The 25505-nt window shown below is 47.2% G+C and overlaps 1 protein-coding gene across 1 annotated transcript; it reads left to right on the top strand.

The window, feature by feature from the left end:
- The first annotated feature begins 550 nt into the window (after positions 1–550).
- Positions 551–24529, top strand: LOC144145590 (solute carrier family 25 member 35-like). Its single transcript, XM_077677239.1, has 5 exons — positions 551–1762; positions 6618–6836; positions 10737–10910; positions 22494–22631; positions 22746–24529. Exons 1-5 carry the CDS (start codon positions 1388–1390, stop codon positions 22773–22775), a joined length of 936 nt encoding a protein of 311 aa, XP_077533365.1. The 5' UTR covers positions 551–1387; the 3' UTR covers positions 22776–24529.
- Positions 24530–25505: the final 976 nt, after the last annotated feature.

Genomic DNA, 25505 nt, shown 5'->3' with positions numbered 1-25505 from the left:
TTATACGCGGCTGCGAATGTAATGCCCGCTAGCCTACCTTGGGCAGTTTTGGCGCTCTCTGGCCATGTAAAGCCCCCCCACCCCCCTTCCCTCCGTTGGCCTCACTCCCAGCTTGACCAGTTTCTTTGTTTACCGTTGTAGTTGCCTTACTCCCAGCCCCTGAATAAGCTCGCCTTTGCACGGGGGTTTAGAATTGCCGGGATCCCTGCTTCAAACTTCAAACTCCTGTAGAACACGTTAGTATTCCCCCACCGAAAGAGGGGGTTGCCCAGGAAGATTCCTCAAGATTTTGAAAATCCCGCGGATTTCTGAGAAAGAACGCCCTTTATCAAATTTTGTAATTTTTTTTTCTGGTTAGCAGTTTGCTAAATGCAAGCGTGTTTTTCGTGTTTAGAAAAGAATTATGAGAGGTCATAATTAGCAGGTAATTGATAGCAAAAGTAGCACATTCAGATAACGTTCGCCTGGCTTGGGTAACGGTCGAAACAAGTGGCTCCGTCTCGAAACTGAAACTGAACCAATTGCTCAACTCAAAGTGCTTCTTGCAGGTGGCGCACTAGTCGTTCTGCGGAAGCAATTTGAGAGGGTAATTAAATGCCAGGAATCGCGCCTTACTGGGTCAACCAGTAGCATTTTATACCATCTTTTTAGCGCATCTTTCTACACACAGTAATTAAACTTACGCTAAAACAGTTCGAGGAGCAAGTTGGCGTTTTCCGGTCGCGCACCACTCGCACTCCCCAGTCGACCGTGGAGCCAGCAACTGCACGTGTGCCGGTGATGCTTCGTGGTAATTATCTCTTTCCTCTGCAAAACTGACGAACCTTGATCAATGTTCCCATGCTTATTTGCTAATTAGAGAACTCCTTGACCGCCACACACCGGCCGTAAATCCTCTTTTTCTAGTCACCGAGCGCCCAAGGAGCCCAGACGTGACGTTGCGCTCGGCTGGGTCAATTTTTCATTCATTCTCGCTTTCGTTCAAGCTACGCCTGATATCGCCGACGGCCGCACCTCCGCAGAAGCGTAACATTGATGGTAGTACAACGAGAGGCGGCCGTTATCTTTGCTATTGCTATTATGCGTGAAATCGGACCACAGCCTCCTTTATCGTAACGATTCCCAGAGCCGCTGCTGCTATATATACCCTCTCCATATCCTATGACGGCTGATGCACCGCGGAGCCGCGGTCGGACGAACTGCAGCACCTGGGAGTCGATTCGCGCGACTCAGTCGCTCTTGAGCCTTGACTGCTTCGCTTCAGTCAGCGGGTGGTGGTTAGCCGGCAGCCCTCAGCCGGTGGCAAATAGCGCGCGCGACTCCATTCATTTCTGCTAAGGAGCGGGAAGTTGTAAGGTCGCGCTGCTCGGGCCCCTTTGCGCGTAGCATGGAATTTTTGCTTGGCGGACTGGCCGCGTGTGGTGCTGGCTTTTTCACCAATCCGCTGGAAGTGGTCAAGACACGTATTCAGTTGCAGGGCGAGCTTCGGGCTCGCGGACACTACACTGTTCACTACCGCAATGTGTTTCACGCGTTCTACGCCATCGGCAAGCACGACGGGCTGCGGGCGCTGCAGAGCGGCCTGTCGCCCGCGCTGTGGTACCAGTTCTTTATGAACGGAACCCGCCTGGGCGCCTACCACATCATGGAAGACCTGCACCTCACCAAGAACAAGAACGGCTCCGTCAACGTGCCCTGCTCCATCCTGGCCGGGGCCACGGCCGGCTGCATCGGGGCCTTCGTGGGAAGTCCCTTCTACCTGGTGCGTCACCAACTCATCCATTGAACGTGTCATACCTGTTCCTCAAAGCTTCACGAGGCACTCGATCACAACATCGCCTGCCCCCCCTCCCCCCCCCCCCCCCACCCCCGCTTCCCCTCTCCCCTAAACGTAACTAACCAGAGTACGTCAATGCGCAAATCCAGGTTTAAATGGGACACTGCCATCAAAGTCGATCAAGATGGAACTCCTGCTTCAGACAAATGAACATAATATTATGTTTATTATATTTATTATGGCATGTATCAATTGTATCTTAACTTCTTTGTAGCCTAATTACAGTGGTGAAGCGTGTGAACAGGCAATATTCAAGTGTGTTAAAATTATCCGTTAGGTGCATGCCATCATAGCACATCGCAAGTCTTGAAAGCATGAGAACTGTGTACAGTTGTCTTAAAAGAGAACTTAGTGTACCAGCATTGTTAACTTTATTGGCCCTTACATTCGGGTCCTGAGCAAAAACACGTGTAAAGCTCGTAAAAGTAATGCGTGGCTTCAGATACTTTCCTTAATGAGGCGCCCACAAGGGCATTTCTGTTGTTTGTCGAGAACTCCAGTCGGAGAGAGTTAAGGTTGTTGTTTATGCAAGATCTTGAAATATCTTTGCAAATTACGGAATCAATAAGTCGGCAGCTATTATTATACCTCAGCAGAATCATGACACTTGGATAAAGTAAATATAAATTGTGCTGACAGGGACGTAGTGGTGTTTTTTGCGTCGAGAAATATTGTCCTTCCACACACCTGTTTCTGCAGTTTTCAGGTTTATCTTTTCCAACCAGCTGTACAACTTCCTTTTGAAATCACACCCTATTTTTTTTATAGTTTTGTATGATTCATTTTGAGCGTCAGGCTCTCTTTTGTAGTTTCTGACTTTTCCTCTTGCAAAGCCAGCGGGTTTTATTTGTTTTTTGTTTCCTCAAAACACGATCTATATAAATGTGCTTCGAAAGCATGAAATTTTTTTTTCATGTGTGCCTGCGTAAGCCTCCCTGAGATGTTTTGACACTACTTTCTGCAAACATGTTTACACGCACGAGTGCGGTGGTGAAGTCTGCAGAAAAGCTGCGTAAAGCAGGAAAGAAGGTTTTACCGCGCTGCCTATGCCTGAGGCCTGAGGTGCTGTAAAACTGCAACGTCACTTTCGGATGTGTGTGGAGGAGTGTCGTCACCGCTGTGTTTGATACGTATTTGTTTGTGTTGCTGGCTTTTAGCCTTATCGAGACCTCTTTGGGTAGATAAGAGGGGTGTGTGTCCGTTTGTGGCACTACTGAGGCAGCAGCGCGTTTAGCTCGTGGCTGCAGATAACATTCAGTCTAGACGGAGAGTGGGGCGAGTGCTTGCCGCGTGCTTGCATCGAAGCGAAACGTGACTTGCTTCTTTGCTCTTTATTTCATCACAAGTTTCTCTTTGGCATAAGCTGAAGAGGAGCGTGGGCTTTGAATATCTCTCTCTGCAAACTACTGGCTAGGTTTATTGCTTTCAGATCACTATGCCAAATTGTATGAAAAGCGTAATTAAATACTTCAATCTCAAAATAAGACTTTTAAAAAAGGATGAGAATGAGAGATTTCAGCTACCGTATTTTTGCGTGTATAACACTTCACCAAAAATGTGAAAATTTCAGGGGTGAAGTAGAGGTGCGGATTATATGCAAGTATTTCCGGTGGTGCAGCTTCACCGCAATGCGTGTTGGGCCGTGATGCTCCTACAGCAGTAACAGCAACTAAGCCACTGTTATCCCATTGACAGGGCTTATTTTGCACACGCAGATCAACAATATACCAACCTGAAAAAATGTATGCCGCAAGCCGTCTAGTTAGGTAGTCAGCTATGTAAGTTCTTTTGCATAAAGAAATGTGTAATGTTGCTTGAGTAGCAGCTTTGGTCCATCATTTTATGTATGAAATATGCGAGCAACAAGGGGGGGGGGTATTTTTTTTTATTCGTCGACTGAAATTGGGGGCGCGGGTTATACGCGTAAAATTATGATATATTCTGTAGCCAGTAATTTCTCTTGCGAGTATGTATAAACGCCTTTACCAACTAGTATGCAGAGTTAAGTGGGAGGGGATATTAATAGTAAAAAAAAAAAAAACGGCCCCTAGCACACAGCATTACGGTTTTACCTTTGTTGCCCAGGAGGACACACTTTTGCACTAATGTAAGCGGGAATAAGGGAAAATGAGCCTGCAATTCCCTTTTATAACGTCATGGTGGCCATCAAAAGCTAGTTATAAGCGATGAAGGAAGGTGAGCTTGGGAACAGTAAGGCACCTCAGTTCTCTATCTATCCTACTATGCCTTTACGTTGGTGTTAACTCGCAGTATTTTCGCGCGTATAACTGGCACCAATAATGCGGATAATGCACTAATACCTTTATTGCAGCTTCATGGCAATGCGCGTTGTGCCGTGAAGCTCCTGCGCAGTAACACTGACTACCTTCCATGGCAGCGATTGCGCAAAACATACAAGGACAAGGAAGAAAAAACAAGAAAAAAACAAACAAATAACATGGATGGAACCGAAGATGACCTTTGTTCAGCAGTGAGGACTGCGGCTCCACTGGTAGCTCTAGCGGGGGCAGTGACACTGAGTGCATTGGGACTTTCGCCTCGCAGCCAGTGTATTCTACTTGCCAAATATACGCTTTTTCAGTCTACATGGTGTGTGATGTGTTGCTTGTGCTGTAGCTTTTGTGCAGCCTTTCCTGTATCAAATGTGTGGGCAAGACGCTAGGATTTTTTTTTTCTGTTCCGGCCGGCTGAAAGGGGGGTGTGGATTATATGCAGGGGCGGGTTATAAACGTGAAAATGCGTACTATAGCGGTATTTTTTTTGTTTTTATGAGAAAACCACTCCTGAATTTGCGTTCATGTATCACAATGCTGCAAGGTTTTCAATCACACCCACAAAAAAAGGGAAAATGTGTTGCCTTTGGTTCCCAGTGATAAATATTGTGGATTATGGGGAACACTGTGGCACATGCTTTTGCCTAATGTAATTGGAATTGCTGATTGTAATGTCCTTACATTTTAATTACTCTAATATGTCTAGGGCTCCTCGCTTAATGTGCAAAACAGTAGTAGTTTATATGGTGTAATATAGAAACTTTTCATTTTGTTTGATTGATCTAAAAGCAGAAGTGAGCCAGACACACGGATACAAAAAGCATAGGGAGAAACAGAACTGGGAAACAGATGCAGTTTAGCTCAGCAGGAAACAATTGACGAGGAAGTGATGCCAGCCTCTGTGTGTGCCTATATTTACCCTGAATCTATTTCTTGCACGCGTGACCTGGATAGTTTTATTACCTCTGGCAAGTCTTGTTGGAGAAGTTCAGGGATGCTTGTCATTATTGGGGGCCTAGAGCGCTTCTTCTAGTCAGCAGCATTACAAACTACACATTCTGGCGATCCTGGACAGATTTGTGTAGTCGTCTGTACAAATACTGGGTGCAATTTTGCCTGCTTACCACATTAGCTTCTTGCTCTATGTAGCTTCACTCCATGTATGAGAAAGTAAACACAGTCTAATTAAAAGCTTGGAAAGTAAACTTTTATTTTAATAATAAACCGTCGTTTGATTTGACTTTATTTTAACTTGTACCAAGACAAACTGGGAGTTTGAAGTGGACAGTTTTTTATGTCCCAGAAAAACAAGAGAAAAATTAACTAGCATTTTAACATTTATGTTCATGCTCTTTTTTCTTATGAACAGTCGGTTAATTTTTATTTTGAAAATAAATTAGACAATGGAATGTACTTTATTTTTAAAGTGCTGCTAATAGTTATTTTTCGGACAAAGTTGTATCGAATATTTGGTAGAAGGTAGCTTCACATCTGGCCACAGTGGCCGGATGTTAGTCCGAGATAATGATGCATCAGTTTACAAGTGGCATACTTCCACTAGCCGTTTTTATTGTGGAGAATTGTTTCGGTCAGTGGCGCACCGCGTTTGAGGGACTGGAATGCCGTGCTACCATGCAGAAGGCTGTGCAGTCGGTATGCACTCAGTCATGGAGGCCATATTTTTGATAGCAGCAAAATGTAAAAACATCCAGGGCTATGACATTTTGCCACACGTTAGGGATCAGGTAGCGTAAATTAATCTGTAGCACCACACTGGGGTGTGCCTCATAGCCTAGGTATAATTTCAGTGCATTAAACCCCAAATCCTTTTATGGGTGTTGCTTTGAGTAGTTGGTGTCTTGAGACTTTGGCACACGTTAAAGATCCCGAGTTGGTCGAAACTAATCTGGAGCCCTCCACTATGGCGTGCCTCGTAGCCCTGGCTATGGTGCATTAGGAGAGAGAAGTGTGTCGTTCAGTGCTAGTCGAGGAGGTCCTTTTTGCGATGAAAATTTCTTCTCAAGAACTCCTGTTGTACGCAGCGCTTCTGGGGGCCATTGCTTACCAAATGGCTTTAGAAGTTTTGTTTGTTAAATATTTCCTTATTTATTGCCTTAAACAGTCTCGTTTTTCTATTTTATGGCGTAATGGTTATTAAAGCACCTTAAATGACTGTTTAGTTTGGTTTAAAAACTTTTAGGTGGCGCTGGCTGCACCAGGAGTTCTCTGGCGAACACCTGCACTCCATACATTTTTTTTCATTGCAAAAGGGACCCGTGCTCTCCATTTGTTTGTCCGCCGAACGACACACCTCTATCTTCTAGTACACTCTACCCTGGCGTAGCTTCGGCGTGTTAAACCCCCAAAATTTGAATTTGAGTAGAATGCAGGCATCGCGCCAACTTCACTAGGTGGACCCTGTTTTAATACGTTGAAATTTGAGCCAGATGGAAATGTTTCTGTTCTGCTCCTCCCTCCCTTTGCAGGTCAAGGTTCAGCTGCAAGCCCAGTCAGCGGCCCCCATTGCGGTGGGCTACCAGCACCACCATGAGGGCATGATGCCTGCTCTGACGCGCATCTACCGCAAGGAGGGCGTGCGGGGCCTCTGGCGGGGGGCCAACGCGGCGCTGCTGCGGGTCTCCTCCGGCTCGGCCATGCAGCTCACCACCTTCTCCAAGATCAAGTCGCACATCAACCACTTCGCCGTACGTGCCCCCTGTGGCCACTCAGTGGACAAGTTGTTTGTATTGCACGTAATGCAATATCCATAGCAGTGCAGCCTCGCATTCATGAGGGAAGTTGTTGATTATTACGAGCACTGGGCGTTTTGTGGTGAGGACTGACAGAAACGGGAGGTTTTTTTTTTTTTATTTTGCACTTGATGTGAGTGCCTTTCGTAGCTTTTATAAGCATGCTATGTAAAGTACAGTGAACTCTCGTTATAATGGAGTCCTTGGGAAGGGAAACTGGCTTCGCTATAAGCAGTACTTCATTAAAAGTGGAGACAATTTGGTCTTAATGCACCGCGGTTCGAACCATGAAACACTTTGAATAAAGCTGAGTTTCGAATGAGGCAATTTCCTTTTGAGAAGCATTTACTGTACTTAATTGCGTCATAAAAGGACCTAACATGACACATTCAATCATACTCGAGAGGGTGAATTACTTTGTATATAAGTATGGGTGGCACGCACACTCGCACAACGGCTGCAGCTCCCTACGTGGGGACCTAAAAATTCAGAAGAAAACTCACCCCTGATACGGAATTACCAGGGTGCTGGTAACATCAAGCCTTCTGCTGAAGTGATCAGAAGTGAAACGGCGGTGCGTTACCTTAGCCACTTTGGTGGTACGGTAACACTGGTAAGGCTACCGCTGTGCTTATTATTTGCAAAGCTTTAGCACCTCTGATCCGGGCACAGACTGCATAGACGCTGTGCCGACGTGCGATATTTCTGCCCATCAGCAAGGAATAAGCTGATTTACCAAGTGGCTAATGAGTAACCAAATCGTGGAAGGTGTTTGTTTGTGGAACTAGTGAAGCTATGCTGGCTTCCTTTCCTGTGTTCCTCCTACTTTTAGCAGTTTGCGAAATCTTAAGTTTGCTTTCTTACTTCCGTTTGAGACACTTGCCAAAGCTGATAGAATAGGAATGCTCTTGTTGGATATCAGTTTGTCAATTCTTTCATACTGGATGTGTGAAGGAGCCTTATATTTCTTGGGCCTGTCCCTAGTGCAGTCATAGATCACCTATCGCCTGGATTCTCCTCTAGCCCCGGAGGTGACTTCGCGATTGCAGGTGGTACAGTATTTGTAATTTGTTGTGCCATCATTGTGGTTCTATCGAATTCTGGCTTATGCATGTCGGTTTCCCTAAATTAGTCCTAATTCAAATGAAGGGGGAGGGCAAGCAGCCGCGGGAGAGAAGGTCAAATGTCGAAGAAGTCCAGAGGTAATTCACTGCACTTCACTATTGATTCTCAATCAAGAATCCCCTCCTCCCCACCCACCACTTCTGTAACGGTAACAGAGGCAAGATATGGGAGGACGCTTGGTGGTGGCGAGTGTGACGGTTCTTGCTTGTATTGGGATTCAAGGCAAGTTCAAGCTGGCTGCTACACACAAACGTGTTAAGTTTTCTTTTTTTGTTATGCGATTCACATTCCTGTCATTTGCACTTCGTTTATTCACTGTTGGAACTATCAAAAGATTGCTCTGACACATGTTCCGTCTATGCTTCCGTTGTTGCGCCACGTACTGTGATCCAATCTTGTCTGAGATTTTGGAAGGTTTTTGTCATGATACCTCATCCTCCACTCACCCATCATATCACTTCAAATCCCAGTGCGTTCACAATCCCTTTGCTCGTCATTTGGCTCGGAAATGCGCAGGCATTTGCTTGGTTGTGCACCTGAGCTTGAAGTTCATGTAAAATTAGAATGGTGGTGGGCGTGTCCTTACACAAGTCGGGGTACTTGATATTGATTTTATGCTACTGCTGTAGAAAGGTGGTTGGAACCCAGGGAAAACAATTTTTTTTGTAGCAATGGTTTCGTCCTAGTTAGGCATGTTTCTTAGGCTTGGTTTGTCCCTGCTGCCTTCTAGCACTGTTGAAGAACCGAGGCGAGGACCGCGGGACGTGAGCGATTCTTTTTAATGGAGGATGGAACTGTACAATGATGGTGATATTAGGTGGCACCTGGCAATGGCCACCTCTTCTTTCTCTAATATTTTCAACATCCTCCCGGGCGCGCGATTAGCACAGGAAGATGCTGAAATGAAGCAGTTTTCAGTGGTCGTTCCGCGTTATTGCCTTTGTCGCACCCAACAAGCGGAAGTTCAAGTTCGTTAAGCAGTCCGTGATACCAAGCGATGTCCTGCCCGTTTGTGCCGCCCTGTGCTAGTCCGTACTTTTGCTTCCATCGATGCTTGGTGCGTCGGTGATACCTGCCCTTTTTGGAGTAGGGCCAGGGCAACTGACTTGTCTTGACCCCCGTCTGTACTAGATGACTTGCCAGCGCTCGCGCAGGCATCTCGTGACATGTGCGCCGGATCGCTTTTCTTTTCTTGGAAGATATCTGGTATCGGTTTGCTCTTGTGCGGGCAGCGATCCTTTTACAAGGGGCTTTTCCTTTTTTCCTCATTTTCACGATCAGTCGGCAATTTTTCTTGCACTTCCGTGAAGCCGTCTTTCTGGTACTTGTACCTGGTTTTTGTGGGTCCACCTTGATTCGCTTTTTACGTTTTGACACCGGGGTCTTAAGATCGCCACGTTGTGCCTTGGCCAACCCAATCCAGGTGGAAGTTGTGCTGCTGTGATGACAACATCTATCAGGTGTCTCCATCGGTGAGCCTAGGTTTTCTTTAGGTTGTCGATATTTATGATGTGCTACTTTGTTAGCCTGTAGTTTTTGTGGGCCTTCATTAGGTCGTTCCTGGCGCGCTGATCTCCCCGCCTCGGAAAGACTGCACCAACGAGACGACTGGTGAGGTTCCCCCACTGCGGTGCCCCAACTCTTATGTCTAGTTCGGTAAACTTCATTGTTGGGAGCGAAATTATCTGAGCAGTCAACAGAAGTGGCTGCCTCTACATCGTCAGTTGGTGCGATAATTCCTTGTAAGAGAGCAGCTGGTTGGGTCACTCTTGGTTCCTGATGAGCTTCTTTCAAAGGCATCGTCAAATCACTGTTTCTGTTTAGAAGGTGACCGTTCTGCAAAGCCGATTCATTGATGTTTACGGTACCGTCCTCTTCCTCCAGGGCTATTTTTACAGTGTCATCGGTAGAGTGCTTTTCTAATTCCGGGAACAATCGCTCCATTCTAAATTTGGTCAACAAGATAAGATCTTCGAATTCATAGGCGACTTCATATTCTTTTTCTAAATCATCTAGTTCGACGAGCTGTCCAATTTCACTGTCCAGTTTCTTTAGTATTTCATATTTTTCCATCAGGCTCTTCTTGAGGCAAATTAGCTTACCGATTGATGGTGCCTCGGCATTTATCCGTGATTTTATGTCGTCGATCAGTGTGGTGGCGTCGTTTCGGATTAGGTTTCTTCGTTCGCACAGGTCCTCCATGTCGCTGCTCGGCGTCGTTAATATCTTTAGGTCGCCGAGAAGAGTCATGATAGGCGAGAAACCGAAGCCGTTGATTCCGTTGGTCCCCGCAGGCGTCAGTTCGGTAGCGTTGGTGAGGGCGCCTGGTCGTTATTTGCTTGGTGAGCCCTCAATTGATCCGTGGGTAGTGACGTCCGCCTGCGGCCCGTGGTCAGCGGTCACCATTCAGTCCCATCGCAGCCGTGTCACTCGCGTCATCGTTGATGGCGGCCCACACACTCCGTTCTCCAACTGTGTAGATCTTCCCATCCTGGTCACGGCACCATTTTGTTGAAGAACCGAGGCGAGGACCGCGGGACGTGAGCGATTCTTTTTAATGGAGGATGGAACTGTACAATGATGGTGATATTAGGTGGCACCTGGCAATGGCCACCTCTTCTTTCTCTAATATTTTCAACAAGCACTTCAAGCCGGTATGTAATGCTGCGGGTCTAAAAATGTGCTAATACCCAGTTCAGGCCTTCTTTTGTTTCTTTTTTATGGTTACAGATCTTCCAAAAGCGTTCTTGGCTTGAGGCGCTTGTAGCGAGCTCGGCGAGTGGCGTCGTCGTCGTGGCCACCATGACCCCGTTTGATGTCTGCTGTACGCGGCTCTATAACCAGCCCACGGATGCCAGCGGAAAAGGGGTCCTCTACAGCAATGTCCTGGACTGCTTTGCGAAGGTACAGTTCCCAGCTCTTCGCGATGCTCCTCCTTTTCAATGCTCTGCTGGCAGCCGTAAATTGCGAAGCTTCTTCAAATTGAGCCTTTATGTGCAGAGGTTACACATGGGCCTCAAGACATGGCCTAGCAGAGGGCTATGGATTAATTTAGACAGCCCAGGTGTGTCTTACATGCACCGAACTCTTGGACACAGAGCCGAAAAAGCATCTTAATTTTTTGCCCTGATCAGAGAAACAGCCACCATGGGCTGGGGTGTACGACCCCGTCCTCATGCTAAGTTGCGTATATCCTTGCCCACTCAGTCACCAGGTGGGTGTTACAGTGGAACTCCGATAACAAGACTTTCAAGGGACCGTGCGAAAGCATCGTATGACCAGGGTGACGTATGATTGGGGTGTGGGTAAATGCCAGTCTCGGAGACGGTCTCATGGGACACGTGGACAAGGAACTTATTTAAACTGCTATATTTAGTGCATTCAAGTGTAATTTGTGAGCCCATAACTGAAATCTAAAGTTTCTCAAAAATGTGGAATTCTTATTTTGCGCCCCCGTCCCCTCTACGGTGGCCGCCACTAGCCTGCCAGCCCTGCACCTCACCCCCCTTTGTGAGGTAAGCTGGGAAGGCTGATGCTGCCGAGCATATTGAGAGGGGGAAAGGCGAGAGTTTGAAACTGCCAAGGCCAAGTGAAACAAACGATCGTGCAAGGCAGCAATGGCAAAAGGACGGGGAAGAGAGGAACGGAGCGACAATGCGGCTTTGAAAGACACTGATGAGAAGGGAGCAGAGAGAGGGGGGAGAGAGCGTCGTGAAAGGATAACACTTGGATTGAGTAGGCGAGAAAAGCGGGTGCTCGGTCATCGCCGTGGTGTTGCGTCATATGTGTTTTCACATTCGTTGGCTCGATGGGAGCTTCAGATTTGTGGACCGCTGGCCACCTGGACTTTGACTTCTCGTGGTTGGCGCATTGGCGTTCTGCCGCCGTGTGGGGCCGTTGAAGGTCACTCCCTTTGCCCGAGTTGGTAGAGAGGCTGGGGCAGGAGGCTCTGGTCCTCTCGCATCAGCCTTTATGGGGGTCAAAGTGTGAGAATTCATGACGTGTTGATCAGCATGTTGCTGAGCTCTTTGAAACGGATGTATCTGTGTCTGGGCACTTTCCTGAGAGCTGTCCTTGCCAAACGAACCATTCACTGCTGAAAGTGTTTACACAAATGTTTCATTTTCACGGGTGATTACCATATTGGTTCGAATATAAGGCGACGTGGCTTCAAAGTCACACCCCGTTATATCCAAGGTTAGCAGCTTTGATGCTCGCTTCTGTGGTGAAAGCACGCTATTGTTTCGCATAAAAATTCTTATTTTCGAATATTTAACTTTGTATGTTTGCCCTGAAACTGAATGTCCGCAAAAATTAGCAAAAAAAAAAAAAACTTTGGACGGCAGTTTAACTGCAGTACAGCCATTAAAAGCTGTGGGATCACCAACAATGGATGGCGTAATGTCGGGAAAAAAGCAAGCCAAAAGCATCAACAATCGATTTCCGACGTAGTCGCCATCCCATGTTGCACTGTCCCTTGTGATGCTCCTTGTGATGCTCCCGCCAGCTTTTTGAGGCGTTTGACTGAATTGGATTTAAACCCGCCGCGGTGGCTCAGTGGCTAAGGCGTTGCGCTGCTGAGCACGAGGTCGCAGGTTCGATTCCCGGCCGCGGTGATCGCTTTTCTGATGGAGGCGAAAAGCAAAAATGCCCGTGTGTACGAGATTTCGGCGCACGTTAAAGATCCCCAGGTGGTCAAAATTAATCCAGAGCCCTCCACTACGGCGCGCCTTATCGCCTGCGTTGCGTCGGCACGTTAAACCCTACAATCAATCAATGAATTGGATTTAAGATGACCTTCGCATGTTGGCAAGTCACTGTAGCAAGACGTCACCACCTTGACTGGCTATAGATAGCAACCTGCCCATGCACTCCGATTCTGCGTGCCGAAATCATTATTGCTTGTTTTTTTTTTTTCTTTTTAATTCTATCCGACTCCACTGCACCAACTGGCGCTGCATTTAATCACTGTTTCTCCGCTGTATATGGGTTTGCTCGGCCTGCCATCGTTGATATTTCGTCTTTCTCTCGGTCCATTGTGCTCAGTCTTTGCTGATTCACACTGGGGGAAGTGTGCACCTTCTGTAGGATCGGCGGTTTGCTGAAACAAGAGTTCCTTAGCACAAAATTGTTACTTGGCTATGCTAGTGAAAGCACGCACCCGGCTGGTGTCCACCGAATGCGCACCCACCGGGATGTCGTCCACAAAAAACTGTCCGCAGCTGCTACCCTTTGCTAACGTGTTCCAAGGAATTCCACACATTAGATAGCGCACGTACATCTGAAAGAGTAAAGCAGAAAGAATGTTCTGCGCGTTTCGTTTGCAACACAAAATTGAACAGGAAGAAGCACTTTGCGCACACTGTTTCATATTATGCATCAAAAGAAGGAACAACAGGAAGAAATACTCTGCGAATGGTCAATTCCCATTGGCTTATGACGCATAGCACGAATATACACCGTATTTATTCGAATATAAGGCGGTCACGATTATAAGGCAAGGGGGGAGTTGAAGGACCCAAGAAAAAGAAAAAAAGTTTGCACGCTATTATAAGGCGAAATAAGGAAAGAAAAAAAGGCAACTAAAGTCCTTACCTTTGAGCAAAGCACACACCAAGTATTCATTAACTATCTGCACACAATGATATTTATTCGGAGCGAGACGGAAGTCCAACTTAAAAACTGTCTTCAGAGGTTGTGGTATCCGAATCTTCCTTGTCACTTGAGCACTCAAAGAGGTCATCGTCCTCGGCGCCGTCAACAGCATTTCAAATGCAGCACTTGCGGAACAATGCCGCAACCATGGCTTGGGGGATCGCTGCCCAAGCGTCGACCACCCACTGGACGAGCATAGACGGGGACGCCTGCTTCAGACGTCTCGACGGCGTCAGGGCCACAGTGTCAGACGCCATCCATTCATTGTACAGCCTTCTGACGTGTGCCTTAAAGGGCTTGTTAAGGCAAACGTCAAGCGGCTGTAGTTGACTCGTCATGCTCCCGGGAATGACGACCAGCTCCGTCTGGTTGTCCATGAGCTTCTTCTTCACACCTTCTGTGAGGTGCCCGCGGAAGGCGTCGAGCACCAGCATTGACCTCCGGGTGAGCAGTGCCCCTGGTCTCTGGCACCACACCGACTTTATCCAGTCAAGAAAAAGCTCTTCCGTCATCCGCCCTTTCTCCTGGCAACGAATGTGGACGTTCTGTGGGAACACCTCGTTCTTTGGCGTAGTCTTTCTGTTCAGGATGATGAAGGGGAGCAACTTCCGCCCATCCACAGTGCAGGCTAACATCATGGTTATCCGAGCCTTCTCGTTACCTGTAGTGCGCAGGCTCACTTGGCGATCACATTTTTGGTGGATGGTCTGGGCCGACGGCATGTAAAAAAAAATCGGAGTTTCGTCGGCATTGCCAATCTGCCCTAGTAGGAAGTGGTCGCGTCGCAGGCCGATAACATATCTTTGGAAGGAAATTAGTTTTTCTTCATAGTCTCCGGGCAACTTCTGCATTATGGAGGTCCGCCTTCGCAACGAAAGCCCGGCCCTCTTCATGTACTTCTGCACCCAGCCCCGGCTGGCTTTGAACTTGAGAGCGGCAATGCCATGCTCTCTCGCGATTTCGCGCGCCTTCATCTGCACAATGTCGGTAGTAACGGCCAAACCGCAGCCTCTTCTCTCTTTGACGAAGTCCGTCAGCACTTCTTCCACTTTGGGAAACGCTCCCTTTCGTGGGCCACGGAAAGCCTTCCTCGTCGCGGCGCATGCTAAGAGCGACGTCTTCTGTTTGCACCAACGACGCACGTTGTTTTCGGGAACGTCAAACTTCCGACCCGCCACGCAGTTTCCAGTGACTTCCGCCTCTGCTATGACTTTCCTCTTGAAGGCTGCATCGTAGTGGCAACGACGACTTGCCATTGTGCTGGTCGCGTGAAACAAGCACAGAGAAAGAAAATCTTGCAGCAGGGACTCCGAGAGCTCTAACAAAAAAAAAAAAATGCAAAATGGTGTCTCGACTTGTTTACAAGCTTTGCGGCTACTACTGGCTTGGAACGGCTACTGCAGGCTCAGCTCGTTGACATGGTCGAAGGCGCCTGCCTGCTGCCATGGCCTCTGCTGTATCGCGACTATTCAATACCCTTGCAGTTGCCGAAACTCGGTAATTACTATCTGCAACCTGCGTTTGTGTAAAATTTTATGCGTTTTATCCTGAAATCTCTTTGTTACATTTCCAACAGTGTTTTCGGGCTCTTTTGGAAGCTTGGAAATGGTTGGAAGGTGGAAACCAAAACTGTCACACCAGAATCGGCATATTGGGATACTGAGCTTCGAATGTAAAGTGGGGTATGACTGAGACCGCACATTTTGGAAAAAAACCTCACCTTATATTCGAATAAATACGGTATACATAAAATAAATACTAGCGGGCGTCAGAAATTTCTGGCGCAGTCTTGGTCGGCCTTGAGCTTTTGAGGCAGTGTAGCAGCAGCATGAATAGTTGTTCTTGAAAAAGTAGCTGCAGTAAGTCTGATACCAAAGTTGTAGGTTATAGTTGACTTAGGCAGGAGGTATGGGGACAAACCTAGCCAATAGAATCATGTTTGCGACAGAATATACGGAAAGATCCTGCAATATTTTTACATCGTACTTTCAGTGAACATATTGTACGCAATGGTATTTGCTGCGAACAGCTAGGCAAGCCAGACAGGTGCACGGTAAAGGCAGTTTGTTTTTACCAGGTTCCAATTGTTTCGGTACTGGGAAAGTGGCTGAAAAAGATATCCCGAAGATAACTGGTTCACACCGCAAGCATTGACCGTGGAGGGCTGCAATACCGCAGTTTGCCCTTTGTTGGGCATGTAAGCCTTCCTGACGGAGCTCCAACAATGTGGTGCTCCGTTATGGTGAAAACGCTGCAGCCGCTGAAAGGGTTTCCATCGATCAAAGTGCTCCCTTCGCTGGAAAAACATTGTTTTCTCACAAAATGACGGTGCTTCTAAGTACAGAATGGCCCTGTTGGAATGTTTATACAAATTCGAGCCTTCCCTGTGAACTTTTGCACATGCATAGACGAGCTTCACGTCAAATGAAAGCTCCTTAGTGTAAAGTGGAAGTCGGCACAGTTTCCGTATGTTTAAATGAACGAAAATGCTCGAGAATAATGGATGCTAGTCGAGGAGCTGCGTATGGTAGCAGTGTGGTTTTCTTGCGTACGTTGATGTTTGCATAGCTAAGAAACGGGTCTAGACTTAAACAGGAGTTTTGGTTGCTGGCCGGTATTAGTAGTAGGCATTAGTGCAGTCAGCATGGACTGATACGACCGCTACCTTTTATGCGAGTGGTCACAGGCCCCAATGCGAGTGATGCGAAGCTGGCGAGTTTGGGGATTAAATTTGGCCCCACCTGACGGAACGCACCGTCCCTACATGGCAATTTTTTGGCACGCTGGCTCCCATTGTCACCGGCTGTGATGGACAGGTCGCTATCTATAAAGCCCGTCGTGGTCGCCACTGGGCAATGCTGGCAAGCTGTGGAGCATGCCGGAAATACGGCAACCCCAAAAACAGTGTGCACCATTATTGAATCAATGAAAATGGGGCAAAAGAAGCGAGCCCAGGCAGCGGCGTCAGCCTGTGGCCTTGAAAAACTGTGCAGTCCACATGGTGAGTAGGACAGAGAGGAGAGCAATTGTTCTGTGATAAATATGACGATAAGCACTTTAGATGAGGAGATGGACGACACGAGCGCAGTTTCGTCCATTTCCTCTTTTAAAGTGTTTGTGTTTTGCGCAGTTCTTCCCTATGAAGTATTGGTGTGCAACAGCTTTGTCTAGGTGCTGATGTAGTGGCTTCCACAGGAGGCTTGCCTTATTGATCCTCTTTTTCCTGTTGGTTACCTGTATTGTGCCAAGATTTTGAGGCTTTCCAGTCCCCAGTGCATCTGAAGCATGCCCGAAAGGTCATGTCTGCTCCACAATGATCACGAGTGGAACAGCCACAATGTCGCATGACACAACGTGTGCGCATTGTGGATTCAGTCCCCTACGAAGTCCCCCCAATGTCCATCTTAACAGCACCCTGTGGTCTGTGCTGCAGCTTGCAAACTGCTCCACTAGCAGTGTTCGATTAGTGGCCTACTTTGATTGAAATTGTGGTATCTGGTGGCCAGGTGTAGGGGTGGTATCCGTTAATTGTACATCCGTGATGTTTGTTGTGGCAAGGTCGAATTGGTTGGCACAGATGACGATTTTCAGGGTAATTCGTGCTGCACACCTTGTGGCCGTGCTGGCATCAGAGCCTTTACCTTACGAACCATCGTTTTCCTTTTGTAACTTCCATATTCACCTCTTTTGAGAGCTTCTTGGTGACAAAATAGCCCTGGCTGCACCAATAAAAAAAGGGAGCAAACAATGCCCTTTTGCTCTGGCCTGTCCACCCAGGTCTTCAGTGCCTGGAATAAATGTAGGAGGACACATCATCATAACTTCACAGTGGTGTCCTGAAGCTTCCACCTCGACTGACCTAGGTAGCACCCCAGCATTATGCCAACGTGGGACCTACCCATTTCAGAGTTCAAGTCGGGCTAATTTCAGATGGTGGTGATCAATCTTGAAAGCGTATTCTGCTTCCAAAATTTCATCACCCTACGTTTTAAGCACTGCATCCATCCTTTGGGAGATGCTTCTGGTTGAGCTCTGCTCCATCCTTTTCGTACCATTACCCAGCTCAGTGCTTCACGAGGACTGGAGCAGAGCCGTACTTGCGCAGTATTGGTTGGGGGTAGCCCTCTCAACCTCTACTGTTGCACCTGATAACTCGACTGTCAACCCCTGTGCCGTCATCTCTTCACTCTGACGTGAGCACGCCAGCCCCTATGCGGAAGCCACGCATTCCTCAACAATATTACCCGTGAAGTCAATGTGAACGTCCACCCTGCCTGCTCTGACCAATAGCAAGCGAGGGTTCCAGTGAACCACGCTGTTTTGCACGTCGCCTCACCCCAATTGGCAACGCCACCCTTGCCCATTGTGGACAGCACCCCGACAACATCACCAGCCACGACTTTGTTCAAGGAGGCGTTATGATCACCGCTGTCGTCATCACCGTGTCAAAACCAATGCACACACCATCAGCGCTGCCTTTTCAACAACAGGCACTGCAGAAGCCACCGCACAGCCTGCGCGAGACATGCATCGTGCTTCTCTGCACGAGTTTAATGGAAACGAGACACAAATGTAGGCTGGCTATGCCAATGTAGATTGCGGTCCTGTGCTTTCCGTGGTTGCTCCTGATATGGGTACAGCAGGCAGCCACGAGCGGGGCTTATGCTTTTTAAATTCTGGAAATGCGTTGCATTCATGCAGAAGGAAAGTGAAGGTGGCTGACGGTAGTGGCTGGTGTTTTTTGTGAATCTATGCAATTCTGTCCTTTTGCCCTCATGGGGAAGCATAATTAAAAAGTAGTGGAAACTTGGTTTTACCAATCGCTGTGTCCAATGCTCGCGTTGCTTGATGAGATGTTTGGATCCGTGTTTGGGGTCCACAGCTCCAACCTGCTTCGGAGCTGTGTACCCTAGCAACCTACACCATTTCTTTCCACAGGGTGGATGCGTGTGCTGAGACAAAGTGAATGGTAATGTACTGAAACGGTGTGGATGATAATGTACACAAGTAAAAATTTTGAGGTATACATAGAACTTTAAGAGTGTGGAGGCAAAAGGCTAGTTGGACCATCTGTTGATCTTCTCTTGAAATTTCTGTTGAACATTGCGGCTGCGCACCCCGCAAAGTTTGTTCTTACCTGCTCGCCATCGCCAGGAGCACCCTGTTTACCCCTGTTATTACCGTCGCCTCTCAAGGTGGCTTGCACTGCATGTGCAACAGCGGCCTACCCTCCTTTGCTGCAGCCCTTTTCTGCCCCTCCTTTGCCGCACTGCTGTTGCCCTCTCCTGGCTCGCACTCCCCCGCTCCCATCTCAACTTTTTTTGAACGATTCTGCGTCCCTCACATTTTTTTTAAATTGCGCGTTCCATGAAACATACAGATCTCAGGCTTTTGACTTAATGGTGTTGTGAAGAGAAAATACATTTGCCTTTTCTTAATTACATTTGATTGTACACCTTCTAGGAACATAGATCCAAAACGGTTTCACAATTCATTGCTTCTGGAATTTAGGAGACGCTTTTGAAATGCTTGTTTTAAAGCACATCACATGCTACCGTGCATGCATCGCTGGTCGGCAGCGCAACTTGCTGTGAAGTCATGTTAAGAGCATTCAAGAGTTAAACACCGTTTGTGTATATTATTTTGTAAAGCTGTAAACGTGATATTTAAAAAAAAAAATTACACCATCTTCCCGTGGGGAACCATGAGGAGGATGCGAAGCATCATGGGGGTTTCGTGTAGGTTCCATTGTGTTGTCGTTTTGTTGTTTCATTTATCGGAGCATGAATGGGAACGTAGTGTGAACCCCCATGTAGAGACAGAGAAATGTAGAGACAGCGAAGAGACCGACACCGGCGTTACCTGATCGAACACCTCCTGGTTCTCGTCTTTCTTTTATTGCGTGCTCACGCTCCTACCCCGCTGCCCGCCCTCTTCTCTGGTCGAACTGCAAGGCGCATGGCGCTTCCCGCCACAGCCTTCCCACGGGAAATTCAACATCCTCCTCTAAAGTTTTCAGTTCGTCATTTCCGTTGCCGTTCAGCTTCGCGTGCCTTCGTTGTAAAAGTAGCTTCTTGACGTAGTTTGAATGAGTGAAGGACATAAGGCACGTTCGTAGCACATGCTCCCGTCTCGGTTTGTAGCGCAGTGGGAAGAGCGCCGCGTACCTCCCATTGCGGCCAGAGAGTTGTGGGATCAAAACCGGCGACACCTAACTATTTCTCTTTATATTGGACTGCGCTGACGTCAGCACAAACGCTGACGGGGCTGAAGAGACGCACATGCGCAGTAGAGTGCGGACGGCGGACGACGACAACAAGGGAGGGAGGGACACAGCCCCGAGCATGAGATGGTTCGCATCTAATAATGCATTCTTTATTAATTGCCATAAACAGTTTTTTATCCATGTTACCCGAGGCATGACCGCTTCCTGGCGACAGTTTCCTGGCAACTGTTGTTGCAGAACTTGGACTTGCTGTTGGTCTGTACTCTGTTTCCCTGCTGAAGTTATCAAAGTCACAGCCTGGGTATCCTGGAATAGGCATGCCCTCTACCGGGCAAGTGTCAGCACTTACGGATCATCTCTCTGGGTGCGTTCCAATTTACCGTTTAGACAGCTTAGTTGCCGTCTTCGCGGACAGTCCGCCATGCTAAGCCCCGTTCCAATTCGAACGAATCAGTCAACGAAGACTGCTTCGAGGAGACAGCATTGAAGTCAGCAACGATGCAGGCTACCTTCCTGTCTAAACTAATAAGTGACACCAGCACCACCTTTTTGCGTATTAATGTTGAAACAAAAGCACTCGTTATTTTATAGACATATTTGGCACTATAATTTACTAGTGATAAAGATGACTTTGTTTAATTTTTAAATTTTGTAACTTTTGTAATAACAATGGTAATATGAGTTACGAAACTTGCGGCTTGTGCATATCAACATGCCTGCTACAATGCTGTCGTCTGCGCTGGTGTTGCGTTTGCGACCATGGCGCCGTTCCAATTTTATTCCTTTAGACGTCTAGTTAGACTGCTTCGTAGGCTGTCTACCAAGCTGTCCGCGAATTGTAACGCAGCCTCTCTCTTCCTCACTCTGTCTGTCTGTCAGTATTGAAGTCTGATACTTTACCCACTCTCAGCCAGAGATGGAAGGAGTGTGTGCACTCGTAAAAACTGCAGTATACAATCCGCCTCACACTTGTAGCCCTGCACTCAGGTTTGTTTTTATAAATTCTAATCTACCCAGAGCTTTAACTGCCAACTTGAGCGCTTCTGCAGTAAGCCAGAGGAGAGCATATCCGATTGGCGAAAACGTGAACAGCAATCGACCAGCATGGTGGTGGGACTCGGCGACGCGCTGTCTCACTGCCTCTCACACGCTATTTTTAGGCTTGAAGGTTTTATTTTCTGGCTACTCGAAGTGCCTTCGATAAACGTGTTCATGCAGCAAAATCTTAATTTTAAGCTATCGGTCATTTATCTCGATCGCCAGGTCACGAAGCTCATGTTCGCGTAACTCTCATTAGAAGCTATGTCAGACAGACGTCGGCAAGCTTGAGTGATACCTGCTAGCAAAAGACAGTTTAGACTTGTGTGAAACAGCGTAAACGGTTTTGCAAATATCCAGTTTTCTTACAACATGGTTATTTCTGCCTGTGCCACTCGCACGGTTTGTTGACTGACAGTTCGGCCATGTTCATCAGCCGTATCAGACAGAGATCAGACATCCCCCATTCTGCTGTGGGCGACTTTCATCATAGCGCTGATGTTGTAGCTGTATCTGATATTTTGCGAGGTCGCTCTATGCCGACATGTTGCGCAGGAAAGGGTGAGCTATGATTGGCTTTTTAACATGCACTTCACGAGTTGACGAGAAAATGCTTGGTGAAACTTTTTTTACGTATTTGCTGATATCGTGCATTGCAACGAAACGGCTATGCATAGTTTGTTTGTCAGGGTTCCACAGTTCCAAATACCCACATAACACAATTGTTTTCAAAATATCTTCACAGCCCCTTTAAATAGAAGGGGGTTAAACAGACAAACCCGATAGTGTGCATACTCACTGTAGTCAATAATAATAGACGAAGAGCGTCCTTGTAAACGGAGAGCTTACAATGCAGGGAACATTTGTCATTACCGGCAGGGATCACTGCTTCACAATGCGTAAAAGTGGCAATGATGCTTAAAAGGGGTGTTACGAGTGTGGGTTGGGCTCAAGCTTCATTACGCGGGCTCGGGGTGGGCCTAGCCCTAAAATCGGGCCTGTGCAGAGCTCTGCGAAGGACAGCAGGGATTCAGAACAAGGGCAGAGAATGGATGGCAGGCTGCACTGGTATTGTAAGCTGTGAGCTTCCTGCCATTTGTGAAAAACGTTAAATTCGACTTGTGTGTTGTTGAACACGCTACCGCTCACGATTTCACTTTTTTTATTATGTTCAAAATGTATGTCACGCCATCACTTTTCACATCACCACAGAGCCGCTTCTTAATTCGTGCATTATTGCTTCTGAGTGACAGGACACTGATAACTACAGGGCTGGGCTGGTCACCACATGCCAGCACAGTTGCAGCCTGGCGTACTGATTTCTTTATTTTGCAGTACCGGTAAAACAAAAACTGTTAGTAGTGGGCCTCCTCGATTTACCAGTCCTGGATGGTCCGTGAGCAGTCCGAGGACTGCGTTCGGACCGGAAGTCCCATAGGAATATGTAGTAAAATCGAGCACCGGATCGCGTCTCGGGCAGCCCGTGGACGATCCGGGACTGATAATTGAGGAGGCTCACTGTTCAGTCCTTTCGTGTGCAGCAGTCAACCTGTGCCATCTCGACGCAGGTGTTCAAGTCCGAAGGCCTGATGGGCTTCTACAAAGGCGTGACAGCCAGCTTCCTCCGACTGGGACCCCACACGGTGCTGAGCTTGGTCTTCTGGTCCGAGCTGCGGCGCGAGTACTCAGTCTTCACACAGCCACAGGTCGAAGCCGCCTGAGCGGGGGGCGAAGCGCACGCTGCCCGTCTCCACTTCCTACCTCTAGTTTGTCTCCGAGCGCTCTTCGCTGCTGCCTCCTGAAAGATCTTTTCGTTGCAGCGTGGGGCCGAAGGATCGCGCAAGCTGTGATCTGGGGCCAGCAACCTGGCCTCGTCGGGAAGAAAATGCACTCGGGATTGTCAACCGACACTCACGGGCTCCAGCCAAACACTCTGGACTTACAAATTGTTCGGGGAACGTGTGCACAAATTGTTCGGGGAACGTGTGCTTCGTCATTGCACTAGGTGAAGCTGACGCAAGCGCTTCTATGTGGCGTCTCCAGATTAGGTGCGTTCGGGAGGCCATTCCTGCCTCCAAGCACTAGCTGTTATTGTATAGAAGAGCTTCTGAAGCCAAATTTTCCGGTGCTTAGGTCACTCGTTCTTAGAAAGGCAGTGCGGCCATGACCAGTAAAAACATTGTTTTTGTACAGTACGTGAATTTATGTTCCTTGTTTTGTGAAGCCGGCTTCGTGAGCTCGTCGACGGTGCGCTTATGTGGACGAGCAGAGCAAATATGTTTTATAACTTAGTTAATTTTCGTTTCTGATGGTAGTCGAGTCTTTTGAGCAAACGTTCGGATTCTGCTACTGAATCGTTTGAGTCCAAGTATTGTATGAAAGCTTTGGCATTTAGGATACGCTCACCGAAGTGCTTGAAAGCCAGACTCTGTAGGACTAACGTCCAACTGGAGGGAAGGTTGAATGGTATGTTCGTACGCGCACTTACTAGGTGCGAAAAGGAGTGAGTCGTGCTATGTTGTCATTGGTTAGAAAAACGCTATGGTTTTGCCATTGACTTTGCTGCTCCTTCTATTTTTAGGATGCACTGATGTGCCAATAATGTAGTTCTTTGCGAAAAGAAATATTCAATCATTTTGAACTCTCGTTTCGCATTTTCATGCCTGTACATGATGCAAACTATGTTGAGTTGTAGATTTGCACATTTTAACTGCCTGTTGGTTGCGAAAACTTTGTTTTACTCTGTGTTATTAATTGCACAGCTGACAGATTATCGATAAGTTGTATTTCTTTCATTCATGTAACGTGGACTGAGCATTACAGCTCACTTTATTTATTATCAGCACTGAGTGCTGTTCATTTGCTGCAAGTGTAATAGTATTGACTATATTGCGTACCACTTCACAAGCCTTCGCTCACGTGTACATAAAATGAGAAACAGCTTTGTACGAGAACTGCACAATTTGGTATTAAGCCCAAATTAAGGGCTTCAGAAATCTGTCTTGTAATGTTCCTTTCAGTGGACTTGTGATTCCTAAAAATTCCTTAAAAGGAAGTGGAAGTTCTAGTTAAACAATGGAATCTCTTTTGTGTTCATCGTTTTTTCGTTGCCCTTTCTGCGGTCATTTCATGCCACTTTTGTGCGACTTTCCGAGTGCTGCAGGTGAATTCTGTCTTCATGTCTGCTCTTAAAGGCTACAAGTGTGTGCCAGTCTGTTACTATTTTTTTTTTTGACTGCCTATATATTTTATGCATTTGTTTCGTGGGAAAGTTCGCTCGCAACATTGTTTGCTTTTTGGAAAAAGTATTTCAGTTTGAATGTAGGTTCTGTCTTTTCCTCGTGGGACTTCAAGTGGGTGCATGCCTGCAAGTTATTTGTAGGTATGGGGCTACATTCGTTCAGCTGTGATTGTATAATGATGGTGCAAAACTCTCAGACATTGCATTCTGTGGTGCATGAAAAGGTGATGTCCATTTTCTGCTAATCTCTTCCTATTCGAGCCCTATTGGGTACCATTCTGATAAGTTATGCTTTTTATCGTGTGCACACTGTTGACACGTGGAATAATTGAGACAGGTTGAATAAAGATGCAGACTAATGGCTGTGTTTGGTCTCATTTTCTGTTGCAGATTTGCTCTGTTTGCTCAGTAGGATAATTTCCATGCTTGTCTGTGATGAAACACATTACAACAGCAGTGGGAAGATGCCATTCACAATGTTCTCCCAAGTGTGGGGAGGCTTCAGAAGTGTTTTGAAAGGGGGTGGGGGCTCAAGGCGATTGCTCTTGATTTTGTTCGATTCTCATTTGTTTTAATTTCAACACAAAAGTGTTTTATGCCCGGGTACACCAGGGCCACGCCGGCGTCATATCTATCACGGAAATGAAATCGCCAGAAAAGGTTCCAATGACGCAGTGGCGCCCGGATTCGAGCCATGAACTCTATTGCCGCAACAGGAGGTACACAGCGCTCTGCTGAATGCACCATGGGGTCAAGTGCAAGGAGGTTTCGGAACGCACCTTATATGTTTACCACTACTTCCTTTATTCAGATGGTGATGCTGTGTAGGAGAGGCGAAGCGAAGTAGTTCATCATGACGCTAATACGCGCCGACAGTTGGCGCCTCGATGCCAGCGTCATGCACTTGGGACGCAGGTGAATTGAGGCACCCATTTAGTGACACTAGAGGCACCCTATGCCAACCACTGCCACCCACCGCTTTCGGTTTCGGTTTCATTGCTTGGTTTTCAAGAGGCTGTGGTTTCAGCATAGAGTTAATACTACTGGGTTTCAGTCGGATTTACACAATGTTCCGGCGCGTGCAGTGCAGTGTCTAACTTGATGTGTCTAATGGTGCCATACTGACGTAATATAAATAGCGATGTGCAAGTTCATATGGATGCACAATAAGCATTTGAATGCTCTGGTGAATTGGCACATTTCACTTTCGTGTTTTACCGATTCCTATGAAAAAGGCATCAACCACATTTTTTATTTCTTTTTTTCTGGTGGCTTATGATTTCTCTAATGGTTACCAAGACCTGGGGGAGGGCTGAGTTCATTCCTTGTGATAACAGGG

This window comes from Haemaphysalis longicornis, unplaced genomic scaffold, assembly GCF_048455015.1.
Source record: "Haemaphysalis longicornis isolate Haplotype H1 unplaced genomic scaffold, Haemaphysalis longicornis Haplotype H1 scaffold_7, whole genome shotgun sequence".
NCBI lineage: Eukaryota > Metazoa > Arthropoda > Arachnida > Ixodida > Ixodidae > Haemaphysalis > Haemaphysalis longicornis.
Note: the sequence above shows the minus strand (reverse complement) of the source record. Positions and strands in the feature narration are given on the sequence as shown.

What these genes read in the sequence shown, in the direction of transcription:
- LOC144145590 (XM_077677239.1), top strand. Translation starts at nt 1,388, where the DNA reads ATGGAATTTTTGCTTGGCGGACTGGCCGCGTGTGGTGCTGGCTTTTTC. An exon ending in TCCTGGACTGCTTTGCGAAG is followed by an intron (nt 10,911 to 22,493) that starts GTACAGTTCCCA and finishes ATCTCGACGCAG; the next exon opens with GTGTTCAAGTCCGAAGGCCT. An exon ending in CAGTCTTCACACAGCCACAG is followed by an intron (nt 22,632 to 22,745) that starts GTCGAAGCCGCC and finishes TTTTCGTTGCAG; the next exon opens with CGTGGGGCCGAAGGATCGCG.